The sequence below is a fragment of the Nelumbo nucifera genome, chromosome 3 (assembly GCF_055504915.1).
Source record: "Nelumbo nucifera cultivar China Antique chromosome 3, China Antique-T2T, whole genome shotgun sequence".
In the NCBI taxonomy this organism is placed as follows: Eukaryota; Viridiplantae; Streptophyta; class Magnoliopsida; order Proteales; family Nelumbonaceae; genus Nelumbo; species Nelumbo nucifera.
In genome coordinates this window covers 59,010,779-59,027,832 of record NC_142651.1, presented here as the reverse complement: position 1 = coordinate 59,027,832, position 17,054 = coordinate 59,010,779, and the positions used below count along the sequence as shown (strand labels likewise).

Below are 17,054 nucleotides of genomic sequence, written 5' to 3'. Positions count from 1 at the left end.
ACCACAACTTAACGGTGTTTCAGAGAGGAGGAATAGAACCTTATTGGATATGGTCCTGTCACTTCTCATACACTCAGAGTTACCCACATCCTTTTGGGGTTATGCGTTAGAGACTGCGATTTACGTGCTGAATCGGGTTCCAACCAAATCGATTCCGAACACTCCATATGAACTTTGGACCGGAAAGAAACCAAGTGTCAAACACTTGAAGATTTGGGGTTGTCTAGCACACATTAAAAGAACGAGTGCAGACAAGTTAGAATCCAAGACCAGTCGTTGCCTATTTGTAGGTTACCCAAAAAGCTCTATGGGTTACCTATTCTATGACCCAAGTGAGCAGAAAGTGTTCTGCAACCGAAATGCACAATTCTTGGAAACTGACTACATCCTAGACACCCATCGTCAGGAAATAGTTCTTAATGAGAAGAGCTCAGGAGCAGTGGGAGATGTCCCACAAATTTCAGGTAGTGACCAACCTAGAAGATCCACTCGGGTATCCAGGCCACCAGTCCGTTATGGTTATGACCAGGATAGTTACCTGGTGGAAACCTTGACTAGTGAGGAGGATCCCATGACTTACGCGGAAGCTATGTTGGACATAGATTCCTAGAAGTGGGTGGAGGCCATGAGAGCAGAGATGGACTCAATGGAGACCAATGGAGTCTGGACTTTGGTAGATTCGCCCTCCGGGGTAAAAGCAATCGGTTGCAAATGGATTTACAAGAGGAAGAAAGGCCCCGATGGTAAGGTTGAGACCTTCAAAGCTCATTTGGTGGCGAAAGGGTACACTCAGAAAGAGGGCATCGACTATGAGGAAACCTTTTCGCCTGTGGCCATGCTTAAATCCATTAGGATCCTGCTAGCTGTAGAAGTTGGAACATCCGTTTTGGAACATCCGTTTATGGACTTAAGCAAGCTTCTAGAAGTTGGAACATCCGTTTTGACTCTGCTGTCAAATCGTTTGACTTCAAGCAAAATCCGGATGAACCCTGTGTCTACAGGAAGTACAATGGAGATAAGGTTACCTTCTTGGTTCTGTATGTAGATGACATTCTACTCATTGGGAATGATGTAGGAATGTTAACTACGGTAAAAGTATGGGTTTCACAGCAATTCTCCATGAAAGATCTTGGAGAAGCCTCATATATACTGGGTCTTCCACTCTATAAAGATAGATCGAAGCGGATAATAGGATTATGCCAATCTGCTTACATTGACAAAATAGTCAAAAGATACAGCATGGAAAACTCCAAGAAAGGAAATGTTCCTTTCAGGCACGGAGTCACTCTCTCCAAGAAGATGTCTCCCAAGACTTATGAGGAGATTGATGGCATTAAAGACGTTTCCTATGCCTCTGCCGTAGGGAGCATCATGTATGCCATGCTGTGCACTCGTCCTGACATTGCTCAGGTAGTGAGTGTAGTAAGCAGATTTCAGGCTTACTACAGATCCAAGGGTATACAGACTGCTATGAAAAACATACTTAAGTACCTTCGAAGGACAAAAGAGTTTTGTCTAGTATTCGACGGTAGCTCACTATAGATCCAAGGGTATACAGATGCCGATTTCCAGTCGGATCCAGATGATAGAAAGTCTACATCTGGATATGTTTTCACGATAGGATCGTGTGCTGTTTGCTGGAAAAGCAGCAAATAGGGATCCACTACAGACCACGACCTAGGCCGAGTACATTGCCGCAAGTGAGGCTGCCAAAGAAGCCGTGTGGATGAAGAAGTTCGTTCACGAGTTGGGAGTAGTTCCGTTCAGCACATCACCCATCCCGTTGTTGTGTGACAACAATGGAGCCACTGCTCGGGCTAAGGAGCCACGAGCCCATTCGAAGTCGAAGCACATCGAGAGGAAGTACCACGTACTATGGGAGATTGTTGGTAGAGGGGACGTCCTGATTCAGAAGGTAGCATCAGCGGAAAATGTAGCAGACCCATTGACAAAGCCACTATCACAGAAAGTGTTTGAGAAACACGTGGAAAGCATGGGACTCCGGCTTGTACCTGATTGGACCTAAGTGCAAGTGGGAGCTGTTAGACAGTTTTGTATGCCCTTAGCTTCAATCAGAATGATGCACTTTGTTTATTGTAAATGAATAAAAGTACATATTTGATTCATGTTCCCTTGGTATGTTTCTGTGTAATACCTTTAAACTGGACGCTTAATGAGACTCGTGTTAGTTTAGAATGTTCACAGCCAGTTGGTTGGTCTGGGGAAACCTATCCTGATAAGGCTGACACTGTTGTGCCACCAAGTTGGTTGGGGTGGCCTGTCTCAGCTGCCAGGGTGAGACCCTAGGCACACACAGTGTAGGATTAATTGAATCTTTGAACTAGACTAGACCCTAGGCACATACAGTGAGACCCTAGGCACATACTCCTTTTGGTTCAGATCTGGTTCAGTTTATGGTTTAAGATTGATCATTGAAAATATGATTTTCTAAATAGAGAATGTGATTCCCAATTGAAAGGGAGGGAAAAATTTTTGAAATTCGCCCCTTTATTCCGCAAGATTTGGGGCGTCCATACGATGAATCTTTCATCCCTTCATTGGGTGACCGTGGTTTTTTTCTTTCCCACACCAGGAAGGTTTTTCCACGTAAATTTGGTTGTGTTCTTGTGTCCTTGTTCTTTGGTTTAAGTTCTACTAAATTATTTCCTAACAGATTCACACAAAGAGGGAGAAAAATATTTTTTCTGTTGTTTTTGAAACTTGGTTATATTTTGCTTGATTTTGTGATTCTCCCTACAGATTGATTCCTCACCTCTATTTCTTTTTCTTTTTATCTATGAAAGATAAGCTATCTAGTTGTTGTTTGTTTTCTTTTTGAATTCCGAGCTGGACTTATGTACATCTTCATACTCCAAGGCCCTCTTTTCTATTTAGAGGATTCTGTATGCGTGGATCTTGTTTTTTGTTAAGTATTGCTTAGATTTTTAGGTGTCTTGATTGCCTATGTTCAAAGGTGCCCAATTCAAGGGAAAAGACGTTGTTCTCATTATTGTTCCATTTGAACCGCTACTTCATATAGACTATTAGGATAGAGAGAGAGATTGGGAGAGGAGAGGAGACCTGATCGCCAAAATGCAAAGCCACTTCTAGTGTGAAGAATTTAACATTAATCATCACCATAGGCTTAGATTGAATACAAAAATAGAGAGAGAGATGACTGAGATAGAGAGAGATAGATGATTGAGAGTTGATTGGGAGAGGAGAGAGATGAAGAGGGCGAGAAGAGGAAGAGGCGTGGAGGAAAAGTGGAAAACCTTCTCAGCCCGTGTCAATTATGTAGCAGCAATTGCTTAGTCTTTAGCGGCAATTTTAATTGACTTCCACTAAAGACCAATATTTCTAGCTCTGGTCACCAAATAGCGAGTTGAAAAACTATCGCTAGAAATATATTTTTTGTAGTGTATTCTTAGTATGATATAATAAATGTTATTTCTTTTAAAAATATGATTATAATCCTAAAATGATTTAATGCGTAGGCATTAAAACATGTGAAGCTCCTTTACCCAGGATATGACAAGAAAGAGGTGGCTAGAGGTATACTTATTAGTAAAGATCCTAAAAAGGTGGTGGGTGATAAAGCACTTGGTCTTGGAGATGCACTTGGATCTTACATCGCATGGGTTAAATCAATGGTAAATGTATAATGCATATAAAACTCTTACATTATTTAATTTATATAGTTAATTATTTACATCAATCTTTATGTGTTCATTTTTGTTGAATTTGACAGAACAAAGTTTTGTCAATTTTTTTTCTATTTTGGTGATGAAAAAAATTATTAAATGAGTATATTGAACAAAGACTATTATGAATATATTGTGTAAATGTGTAGAGGTTTTATTTGTAAAAACCCCTCTTATCATACAGTAACAGGTGAAGCTTTTTTTTTTTTTTTTTTTTTTTTTTTTTTTTTTTTTTGTAATGGCATTCATTTGAAATTCAAATGAGAACTACACTTTTAGCAACAGTTCGATGGAACCGTTGCTACAAGTTCCATACAGTTACACCTTTGGCAATAGTTATATTTTGTAACGATTATTCTACAACATCCGCTTTTGACACTAACCGTTGCTATAAGATTTTTATAGCAACCATTAATGAAAAAAAACCATGGTAATTTAAATGAATTGTTAATACTTTAAGTGACGATTTTATCTAAAACCGTTGCTATCAGGGGCGGAGCCATAGGGCGCCAACCATTGAAGTAGAGAGTGGGTGGGGGGGGAGAGGAAAATTTACATAGAAAGTGAAGATTTTCTGAACTATAGGGGGGGACATGGCTACCTTGGGTTCCCCACTGGCTCCGTTGCTATCTCTACTTGTTCATCAATACTTGCTATAGATATTTGTAGCCACGACCAAATTTTAGCAATACTTGAATTCATTTGAAATTCAAATGAGAACTACAATTTTAGCAACAGTTAGATGAAACCGTTGCTAAACGTTCCATACAGTTGCAATTTTTGGCAATAGTTATATTTTGTAACATTCTACAACATCCGTTTTTGACATTAACCGTTGCTATAAGATTTTTATAGCAACCATTAATGTAAAAAACCATGGTAATTTAAATGAATTGTTAATACTTTAAGTGACGATTTTATCTAAAACCGTTGCTAAAAGGGATAGAGCCATAGGGGCCTACCATTGAAGTAGAGAGGGGGGGGGGGGGGGGGGGAAGAGGGGAAAATTTATATAGAAAGTTAAGATTTTCTGAACCATAGGGGGGGACATGTAAAACCATTGCCACGGCTAAAACCGTTGCTATAAATATTTGTAGCCACGACCAAAACCGTTGCTATAGATACATGTAGCAACGGTACAATATAAGTCCGTTGCAATAATTTTTTTTATTAGCAATGGTTAAAACCATGGCTATACGTATATTTTTAGCCATGGTGTACAATATCCGTGGCTATAGGTTTTAGCCATGCCAATATCCATCGAGAAAAAACCATGGCTAAACCATTGCTATAGCCATTAGCAACAGTTTTTTGTGTCTTTTTGCAATGGTTTTGTCCGTTTCTAAAGTTGATTTTTCCTGAAGTATATTCCTTATTAATATACATACATACACACATAACTCCCATTCTCTCTCATTAAATGTCAACTGACAGATGGCTCAGTTGGTATGTTTGCCAATTCTTTCTAACATGGATGTGAATTCAATTCCTGCAACCACTACTTTGGGTAAGGGGTTATTTGGGTGGTGCGTATCACCAAATACCAAAAATATTCTCTCGTTAAATATTGTATTTAATTTTTTTTTCTTACTAATAAATTCTACTATTTAAATCTATATCCAATATTTTTTTATATAAAGCCTATATTTTTTTGAGACCAACCAAAAATAAAACTGTCCTTTCATCCAAGTGAGAAGAAATTCAAAATTTCCAGATCAAATGGGTCAAGAATTTGGGCGTATCTCTAATACCTTTTATCATATTAAATGGTTTATTACTTAAAATAGTCTTGAACTATTTGAGAATTAGTTAAAGTTGTCCTAAGGTAGTAAGATATGATGTAATTTGACACATATTACCCTTCCATTACTTGGCCATCATCACATTCCATTTACATGGGATATCATGTGACACTTTTAATTTTTGAAAACCCAATTTTGTTCTCAACACCAACCTTGCCCATTTCAGAGGTTGCCCATGAAATTTTCTAGAACTAGAGTAGCGTCGATATTCCTCTTCCCTCTCTTTCTTCCCACTTTTCTTCATCTGCTTCCCCTTCCTTTTTATGAAGCTCATGGCCAAAGAGAAAGATCATAGGACCATGTTCCTTTTCCAATCATGCCCATGAAGAAAATTTTTTAAGACTGAGCCCCCTCAGTCTATCCCCTGGCCCTAGTTGTTGTCGTTTTTGGAGGAACGCCATCGTCGTTTGAATCTCATCCTCGATGATCTCATGTACATCGTTGATTGACTTCAAGCTTCCCTTTTCCTCTCAAGTGTCCCCAAAATGATCAAGCTTGCCTATGTGAAAATCTGGAACGATGGCTAGTGTTCAGGTTATGGCTGAGATAGTTTATGCCACGCGGTTGCCCTATTCCCTTGGCCATGTCAGCGCTGCATCACCTTCGTGGCCCAACTTGTCTCCGTGGCTATGTCCACATTGCGTCACCTCCGTGGCCCCACCTTATCCTTTCAGCCATGACGGCATCACGTCATGAGGATAAGCACAACCTAGATAGGAGAGTGGATAGGGATAACTCCACTAGGGATTAGGTCTTATCCCGAAGTCCACGACAGTTAACTTGATCATCCCAACAACACCGGAAACCTCATCCGACCAGGACATGGATCTTCAGCTACAAAAGGTATCTCCCGTTCAAAGTAAAGGATCCGACTCTTAACTCCCATACCGTTACTCTATTCGAACTAGCACGTTCTCTAGTTGCTCGGCCCGACCACCTACTACTTTCTACTGACTTGAGCGTCGGAGTGCCGATGCAGGGATAACTCCTCGGGCTTCTGACCTTTTCTTGGTTTCAGATTTCATTGCGTGGCTTCATCATTCTGTTAGACAGTGTATGCCCTTAACTCCAATCAGGTTGATGTACTTGATGACATTTATGGTAAATGAATAAAAGTACATAATTCATTCATGTGTTTTTGGTATGTTTCTGTGTAATACCCTTAAACTGGACACTTATGAAACTCGTGTTAGTTTAGAATCTTCACAGCCGTTGGATAGATTTGGGGAGATTTATCCTGCCAAGGCTGACACTGATGTGCCACCAAGTTGGTTGTGGTGGCTTGTCTCAGCTGCCAGGGTGAGTGAGACCTGAGGTACATTCAGTGTGGGTTTTTTTGAAACCCTGACCAAATTCCAGTATTGCCCTGGACCTTGGAGACAGACGGGTAAAACTAGAATGTTACACCTGACCCCTAGGCTCGATTATGGTATTACACTAAGTGTCGAATTGGGCTGTCTTTGATATGCCAATCTGTGAGATCCTTAGAGGGGGTCAAAACCTGGGTATGTTGGGACAGTCCGAGAATTCACCTGAGTGGGTGATCATAGTGACAAGATCAGCCCCTTTGTCAGACAAAGTGAATGATCGGGGGGGGAATGCACTCTCTCTGATGGAAACCTAAACTGCTGGCAGTTGATTTCAAATGTTGAGATTTGTTTTGCAAAATATATTTATATAGACATATACATATATATATTATGGTTTCAAAATGTTTGCAAAAGGTTTTAATTCCTGAGATCCATGTGAGCAGAGAGTGCAGTACTGTTCCTTGTAGCCGAGGGAGATGTCCTTTCTTGTCGGGCAGTGTTTGATCATTATGGGCTAAGAGGTTAAATGTAAGACCATTGAGGGTAATACCTGATGGGCTAATCTTGCATCTGCCCATAGTCCTTGGGTTTTCATAAGGTGGCTGGACCCAAGGACCATTTAGTGTAAATGTAGGGCCCATTAAGAGCCCATGGTGATGGACTCATGGGTTCACTATCTCCTACAGTGAATTCAGCCAGGCCTTGTAACAAATGCTAGGCTGAACTCATGTGGCTGATGTGTAGATCGATGTAAGGGTCCCACGCCATACAAAGATATCCAACTGGGCAACAAGTTAAAGGTGTAAGTGAGCACATAGGCTTAATGGGCCTAAAGCCCATTTCAAACTGGGCTTAAATTGGTTAATTAAAAGGAGGCAAGAACTGATTTATAATCTGATTAGGATTAGCTGAAAGGATAAGATAAGTCTTCTCCATTTAAGAGTTCAGATCCAAATATCAGATTTGAATCAAGAAACTCTCTCCTAATTAGATTAGGAGGCTGATCCAAAGAAGACTATAAATAGGGGGCGAATTCCTCAGTTTTACACACAACAATCTACAGAATTCTCCCCTTGTTCTTGCTATCCCTACCCAGTTCGATCTCCACCTTCGGAACTGATCAAGAAGAGTTCTTGATATTGTTTCTTGGCTGAAGAAACAATCTGAAGTCATGCTCACCAGCCCTTTACTCCATTCTTGCTGAAGAGTCATCCTGCTGATCCTGCTTCACTACACACTGTGTCATCTTCAGTGGAAACGGGTTTTGGTTTTCTCCTTGGGCGTGAACACTTTCATTGGGAGTTACTGCTACTTCGTATCAAGTATACCCCTCTCCTCCCTTTGGTTTCAGATCTGGTCCGGTTTTATTTCAAGAATGATCCTTGAAAATGCAATTTTCTAAAATAGGGAATGCGATTCCCAGATGGGAGAGAGAGAAATTTTTGAAATTTCTCCCAACCTTCCTGCAGGGTTTGGCCATCCATATGATGGATCTCTCATCCCTTCACCTTGCACCTTGGCTCCACCCAATTGACAAGGATTATCTGACTATGACCTCGGTTCTTGCACTACCTAGGATCAAGCAGCATCAAATAGACGCCATCTGTGGAAAACACACAAAATTCCTTCCCAAAACCCTTTTATTTTCCGCACAATCAAGAACTGATCAAGATGCTGAGAAACAACTATGAGTGTTCAACAGGCCCATCCCTATCTCGGGAATCCCGCTCTCATCGCAGTCCTCCATGCCACAAAACCTAGCAACCTCAGCACCAAGCCATAGTTGACCCTGCCTAGTTCCAAGCGATGCAAGAAAAGGTCTACAAGATCTTGGCAATGATGTAGTCATTGGGATCTATGGCGCCACCCGCTCGGACCAAACCCCCTCTTGCCCCGATGTGTACGAAGGCCGATCCTCGCCTCGAGGACCCCAAAATGCATCGATCGAACAAGGACGGGTTACGGCCTGATCGAGAAAAGCAAGATACCACAAGATCAGTTTCATCTGCTTGGTCCCGCGAGCTTGATAACCGCAGCAAACCCCACCAATGTACTCGGATCCCATCCAAAGAAAGGCTTGGTAAATGGACGCCATATCAACTAGTCTCCATTGCCGAGTCCAGTTCGGTCAAGGACCACCCAGCACGGCCCAAGAAGGAAAGATCCGCACACGCCACAACTCCAGACAATAGAGATGCGGAAATTCGAGAACTCTGACAACGCTTGACCGAGTTGGAGCGCAGCCAAGCCCAGAGGAGTGTGGCGCCATCCATAGTCCAGCCGGTGCAACCAAGCGGTCAGCCCGCCAAGGAGCCACCCTTCATCCAAGAGATCATGGACGAGCTTCCCCTACGAGATGGCGGGTGCCGCAATTCGAGAAGTACAATGGGAATATCGACCTTGGCGATCACATCGAAGCATTCAAAGCCCAGATGATGCTACACGGTTCATCCAAAGGCCTGATGTGCAAGGCTTCCATAGCAACTCTCAAAGGTCCGACCTTGATATGGTATTTGTCCTTTCCCCCGTGCTCCATAGCATCATGAGAGCAACTAGAGAACCAGTTTTTTGCTCAATTCATAGCAAGCCAAAAGCACTGGAAAACTTTGGCCAGACTTAGGTGCAGCAGAGGAAGGGAGAATTCCTCAAAGATTACTTGGCCAGATTCAACACTAAGGCATTGCAGGTTTGGAACCTAAACCAGTCAGTAGCTGTCACAACCATTCAACATGATCTGCGGCCTTCTCCATTCAACTTCAGCATCTCTAAGAACCCCCCTCAAGCCATAGCTGCGTTGATGAGTCACGCCCAGAAGTATATCAATGCGGAGGAATCACAGGCATAGCTAAAAGACAAGGAAGAGAGGCCCGACAAAAAGAGAAGGGATACCGAGGATCACAGGATAGAGAGTGTGGACAGAGATCACAAGAGACTGGACCACCAGACCGACCGCAGACCAAGGACTCCTCCACCAACCTATAGGAAATTCATGCCGCTGAATACACCACGGTCTAAAGTTTTGATGCAGATCCGCGACCGTAGCTACGTCCGGCAGTCCGAGAAGATGAAGACCCAAGGCAACAAAAGGAACCATGACAAATATTGTGAGTTTCATAGAGACCACGACCACGACATGGACAACTACTATGACCTGTGCAACCACATCGAGGACTTGATTAGGCGAGGGTACCTCGGTGGGTTCATCAACAAAGACGAGAAGCCAACAGAAGAAGAACCACATCCAGGAAATAGACCGTCACCGCGGGCCCCTCAGTCGGTGTCATTGCCATAATATCAGGAGGGATCACCGCCGGAGGAGAAAGCAGCTCGGGCCACAAAAAGTATCCGCAACTACTCGAGTTCGGCGAAAAAGGTTTGAAGAAAAGACACGAAGACCCGATCGCTTTCATAAAAGACGACCTTCAGGTGGTCTAGAACTCACATGATGACGCCCTGGTGATCACTGCCGAGGTGGCCAATTTCGAAGTGCGGTGCATCCTAGTCGACACAGGTAGCTCGACGAATGTCCTCTTCGAAGACGCATTCAACAGAAACCGCCTCATCCCTGTCAACACCCCTAATGGGCTTCTCCGGGGAATCACTCATGCCAACGGGAGGATCACTCTCCCCCTTCTAATCGAAGACAACAACATCACCACAACGGCCATGGTCAACTTCATCGTTGTCCGTTGCTCGTCCTTGTACAACGCTATCCTTGGCTGGCCAACATTGAGCTCTCTACGGGCCTCGGTTTCCTTGTTACACCTCACAACGAAATTCCCGACCTAGTACGGTGTGGGAGTAGCACATGGAGACCAAAGGGCTGCACGATAGTGCTACTTAACCTCCTGCCGAGGACTACGCCCTGACGCAGACCAACAAGCATAGATCTACGGGATGACGTGAATACACAGCATGACCAACCTATCGAAGACCTTGTCCAAGTGCCGCTCTCCAGTGAAGACCCTGAAAATATGGTCCAGGTCGGCTCTCTCTTGGGAGACCGTCTTCGGGACGAGTTAGTACAGCTGCTAAGGGACCACGCCGATGTGTTCGCTTGGTCGGTGGTGGATATGTCGGGGATTGACCCCAAGGTCATCACCCACCACTTAAACGCCGACCCACACTACCAACCCATCAGGCAGAAGAAGATAAGCTTCACTATAGAACAGTGGCATGTGATCATTGACGAAGTCCAAAAGTTGCTTGATGTCGACTTCACCCGAGAAGTAAAGTACCTGGACTGGTTGGCCAATGCGGTAATGGTGAAGAAGGCCAACAAGAAGTAGAGGATTTGCATTGACTTCAACGACTAGCTTGTCGATGCGACGACAGGGCATAAACTCCTAAGCTTCATGGATGCGTTCTCAGGCTACAATCAGATTTAGATGCACCTAGATGACCAGGAGAAAACCACCTTCATCACTGACCATAGATTGTACTGCTTCAAGGTGATGCCTTTCAGCCTCAAGAACGCTGGTGCCACTTATCAGTAGCAGGTGAATGAAGTCTTCATTGAATCAGCTCAGCCGAAATGTTGAAGCGTATGTTGATGACATGCTCGTAAAAAGCAAGAAGGTCGAGCACCACTTGAACGACCTTAAAGAAGTTTTCGGGACCCTCAGGAAGTAAAGAATGAAGTTGAACCCGACCAACTGCGCCTTCGGGGTCGGCTCCAGCAAATTCCTGGGATTTATTGTTACGAAGAGAGGAATTGAAGCCAATCTAGAAAAAATCCAGGCCATCCTCGACATGCAATCACCTCGAACGCACAAAGAAGTGCAGCGCCTCACCAGACGAATAGCCGCCCTTAGCAGATTCATGTCCAAATCAGTGGACCAGTGTCTGCCCTTCTTCAAGGCCCTCAAACACATAAAGAACTTCCAATGGACCGACGAGTGTGAATGGTTCTTTTAGGATCTAAAGAGATACCTAAGCTCGCCGCCTCTCCTTACAAAACTGAGCCCAGGGGACAAGTTGTTGCTCTACCTCTTGGCCAAGGATAAGGTCGTCAGCTCCGTACTGGTCAAAGAGGAAGACCGGGTACAGAGACCGATCTACTACACCAGCAAAGTTCTCAATGGCATAGAAACCCGGTACACCAACCTAGAAAAGGTGGCCTTGGCGTTAGTCACCTCGGCAATGAAGCTCAAACCATACTTCCAAGCTCAGAACGTTCGGGTGCTTATTGACCAGCCCCTCAAGCAAGTACTCCAAAGGCCAGAAGCATTTGGCCTACCATCAAAGCCCAATCCTTGGTCGATCTTCTCGCAGAATGTACCTTCACCACACAGGACCTGGCCCTAACACCGCAGATATGAACTCTCTATGTAGACGGTTCATCCAACAGATAAGGCAACAGGGTTGGCCTCATCCTCCTCGGCTTAGACAACATGGTCTAGAGCACGCCCTTAGGTTGGAGTTCAAAATCTCCAACAATGAAGCTGAGTATGAAGCCCTAATCACCAAACTTAGACTTGCCCTAGACCTCAGAGCCCAACGAGTCGAAGCTTTCAGTGACTCCCAGCTGGTAGTTAACCAGATCCACGGCCAGTTTGAGATGCGGACTCCCACCATGGTGAGCTACTTACAGAAGGTGCAAGAGCTCATACAATGGCTTGAGCAATTCAATGTTCAACAAATTCCCTGAGTTGAAAACATCTGAGCTAACGCACTATCAAAGTTAGCCAGTTTTCCACAAACCAACCTTGACTCAGTAGTGCGGATGGACACCTTGGCTCAGCCGAATATTGCGCCGACATCCCTCCTCATCTCCCTATTCAGCATGGCCCATCTTCGATGGACCCCATCATACAATACCTCTGGGATGGCACACTTCTAGAAGACCGAACGAAGGCCAAGAGACTCATGCACAGATCAGCTCGGTATTGCCTCATCTAGGGATAACTCTACCACTGCTCACACACTCTCCCCTACCTAAGTTGTCTTCCACCCTCTGAGGCCAAATATGTTCTCAAGGAGATACATGAGGGTATCTATGGAGATCACCTTGGCACCCGAACCTTGTCTCACAAGGCACTCTAGCAAGGATACTTTTGGTCGACCATGAAGCAGGATGTAGCCCGGCTTGTCAGAAAATGCAATAGTTGTTGGAGGCATTCCAATCTCCATCATCAGTCAGTAATCCCCTTGAAGTCGAACACTAGCTTGTGGCCCTTTACGCAGTGGGGAATGGACATCCTCGGCCCCTTTCCCACCGTAGTCGCACAAAAAAAATTCCTCCTAGTGGCAGTGGACTACTTCACCAAATGGGTGGAAGCTGAAGCCATAACACGCATTACTGCACATAATGCCTGAAACTTCTTCTGGCAAGGTATTGTTTGTCAGTTTGACATTGCTTGGGTTCTTATCACGGATAATGGAGCGCAGTTCACTGACTACAAGTTCGAAGCCCTTTGCGCCGACCTAGGGATCGATCACCAGACTACATCCGTGCACCGACCTTAGAGTATTGGGCAGACCGAAGTGACCAACCAAACCCTATTACATGGCCTGAAAACCAGACTTGACCAGGCCAAGGGAAGGTAGTTGTGGAGTTGCCTAGTATCCTCTGGGCCTATAGGACTACTCCGCGGACAGCTACCGGGGAGATGCCCTTCAACCTAGCCTATGGGGTCGAAGCCATGATACCCGAAGAAATAGGCTCGCCGACTCTTCGGATCGAGTTCTACGACGAGGAGCAGAACAACGAAGACCTCCATGCAGAATTATACCTAGTGGAAGAAGCACAAAACCAAGCATACATTGGGATTGCAACACAGTAGCAAAGAATGGCCAAATATTACGACTCTAAGGTCCAAAGAAGGGAATTCAAAACCGGCGATCTTGTTCTCCTCAAAGTCATATGCCCACACCAGGAGAAGGAAAGCTCGGACCCAACTGGGAAGTATCATATAGAGTCACCAGAGTCCTCAGACTCGATACCCACAGACTAGAAGACCTTAACAGTAGGCCTATATAGAGGAGTTGGAATACCGGGAACCTCCGAATGTACTATCAATAACCTAGTATCAATAAAAAAGTTCTTTGTTCTACAAGATGGTTGTTCAACACCTATCACACAGCACGCCACACTACACACACACATCGCGTACACTACATGGCACATATCGCGCATGCACATCAATCAGCTAAAAGCATAATGTCAGGATAGCCCACACATCGACTCGACTGACTTTTGAACATTCAGAGCTCGTGACTGACCTGAGGGTTGCAAGCCACTCTCCCAATATATAAAATTATGAGTATGAGAGAGATCCGCTTGTATCAGGGCAAATCTGTGCCCACACCGTTCTAACAGTTTTTTGCAACCTTGCATCGAAAATATCTCTTCATGAAATAAAACATACAAATACGATGATATTCTCAATACAAGGCAGTTAAAGGCTGCTCGAATAGACTTTGCCCGACTGAAGCCGAACTCCGTATGAGATGGTTTGCTCAGAGCCCTAACAAATGGTTGGGATAAACCAATACCTCACTAAAACATGTTTGTTTCTGACTGGTGTCCTAGGAACTGTCACATCCTGTTTCTAACAGATTTGGACTCATTTGTTCAAACATTTAATGTGCAAATAGCAGGTTTAGAAATACTGTATAAATGGTTTTGCACCGTACATGTTTGTATTTGCAGTCTTCCCAAACTGTTCAATACAGTTTTGTCAGAAGATCAAATGAGGTATGTGGATTTAAACCTTTGCCAATTATATACTTCTGCATACTCCAAACATCTCAAACTTACATGTACAACTCCTAACTCCAGCTACTCCACTATCCTCTCTAAAGGGTGTTTGGCATCAATAGTAACACATATTTCTGTGCAAGAGCAATTATTGCTCTTAGAAACCAAAAAAAAAAAAAACACTACTCGCAAAGTAATCCACTGGGTCAGGGTGGGTCACTTGTGTATAGCCAAAGAACGTGGTGACCATATGTATTATTAAATATAAAGTAATACATTCTCTGATCGATGTCTTTGTCGGTAGGACACATTGGCATACTACAATTACAAGACCAGATCAAACACAACCAACCCACATCTCAATTCACTTGAGAGGGAGGAAAACAAGAAGAAAATGCAAATTTAACCATTCATTTGGTTAAGAGAGATTTTGGAGCCTCCATGCATCTCTCTCTAGGCAGCGATACTGTGAAGCACCACAGTCTCAACGGTGAGCCCTGGTCCAAACCCAAACAGCACACCCCACTCGAGCCCTTCTCCAGTGGTCTTGAGGCCATCCTCAATCGACTTCTTCCGCATCTCATCCAATATGAACAGCACACAAGCACTTGACATGTTTCCATACTCGCTCAGGATGTGTCGTGTGGCGCTTAGCTTCTCGGGCTTAAGGGCCAGCTTTTCTTCCACTTGGTCTAGGATGGCTGGACCACCAGGGTGGGCGATCCAGAAAATTGAGTTCCAGTCGGAGATGCCCAGAGGCTGGAATGCCTCCACCAGGCTCTTCTCGATGTTCTTTGAGATGAGCCCGGGCACATCCTTGAGCAGGTGGAAGGTAAGTCCAACCTCTCTCAGGTGCCCGTCAATGGCGCCATGGCTGTCTGGGAGAATTGTCTGGGCTGCCGACACCAACTCAAACAAAGGCTTTTCTACACCGGGCACCGGGTCTGCACCCACAATAACTGCGGCTGCTCCATCCCCGAAGAGTGCCTGGCCTACAAGACTGTCGAGGTGGGTATCACTTGGACCACGGAAGGTAACAGCAGTGAGCTCTGAGCAGACGACAAGGACACGGGCGCCTCTGTTGTTCTCTGCAAGGTCCTTGGCCAGGCGAAGGACTGTGCCTCCGGCGAAGCATCCTTGTTGGTACATCATGAGTCTCTTGACGGAGGGGCGAAGGCCGAGGAGCTTGGTGAGCTGGTAGTCAGCCCCGGGCATGTCGACGCCACTGGTGGTGCAGAAGACAAGGTGGGTGATCTTGGACTTGGGCTGTCCCCATTCCTTAATGGCCTTCGTGGCAGCCTCCTTGCCCAGTTTTGGCACCTCAACCACCACCATGTCCTGTCTAGCATCCAGCGAGGAAGCCATGTACTCACAGATGTTTGGGTTCTCCTTCAAGATCTCCTCGGTCAAGTGCATGTAGCGCTTCTTGATCATTGATTTCTCGCCTGAAATGCACATCAAAGTTGTTAAGAGTCTTGAGAGAAACAAATTAAGTTGGGTTAATGTGTCTAACTCAGCCGGATCGTTGAGTCATCCGGATGATGAGTCTACTCAATTCCTAAAGTCTTTCTACTTCTGGCCAGGTCTATTTGTCTTGGCCATGGATCAATAAATTCACCCAAAACTGGATGAAAAAAAAAAAAATCTAACAATGAATAATATTCAAACACTTTAGCTAAAGAAACTCTCTATATGTATGATATGATCATACTTCAAAATTCAAATCCCTCTAAATAAGCTAAAGCTCAATATCTGTGTTCGTTTTGATCAATTCACTCAAAATAGACAGATGCCATGACCCAGGGACAATGTCTTCCGACCGACTGCCGGTTGCCAATCGACTCGACAGTGATCAGTGATACACTGATACTTACACATGCGCTTGAACTTCTCTTTGAGCTCTGTCTTGTGCTCGCTGTTGGTGATCCGGAAGTAGTAGTCGGGGTATGTGCTCTGGTCGACACAGTTGGGCGGATTGGCTGTTCCAATGGCCATCACCGTGGCCGGGCCTTCAGCCCTCTGTGCCTTGCGGATGTCTTCCACGGTCACCATTTTCGCCTTGAGCTAGCTGAGAGAGAATTGAAGGATTAATTAGAGGCCGGCCCTTGCTGAAGATGCTGGTGGCTTGAGGTGTTATGAACTGATGGGTTGAAGGGGAGGAAATTGAATGACTTATAAACACAACAAAGTGGTAGTTGGGAACTTAGTATATCACGTGCTGACCGAACACTCGTGGCCAAATTACCAACAACTCTGGAGAGCGAGTGCATGTGAGGAATGAATTCGGTGCAGTCCCACAGAGCTCAGACTCCCCGGTTACTGTCGGATCCATCTAACTCCGTTGGTGAGTTATTTGAGGTCGATATACCTAAGCATCAATCAATGAAGACAAAACAAATTATTTCTTTATATTAAATATTTCTAGGATATGTTGCTTCTTCAGACAAATCAAAAGAAAATGAAAAATCTGAATGGCACATGCCGGAGATGTAGCCCGCTTGACCAAACAATAAACTCGTACTGTTCAGTCGATTCT

At 44.4% G+C, this 17,054-nt stretch overlaps 1 protein-coding gene across 1 annotated transcript; it reads right to left on the bottom strand.

Moving 5' to 3' along the window:
* Window positions 1-14,747: 14,747 nt before the first annotated feature.
* LOC104602160 (chalcone synthase 1) lies at window positions 14,748-16,570 on the bottom strand. The gene is given in 2 exon segments (NM_001318155.1): window positions 14,748-15,963; window positions 16,393-16,570. Coding segments are annotated over 2 exon segments (1,170 nt in total). The 3' UTR covers window positions 14,748-14,971.
* Between the last annotated feature and the right edge of the window lie 484 nt (window positions 16,571-17,054).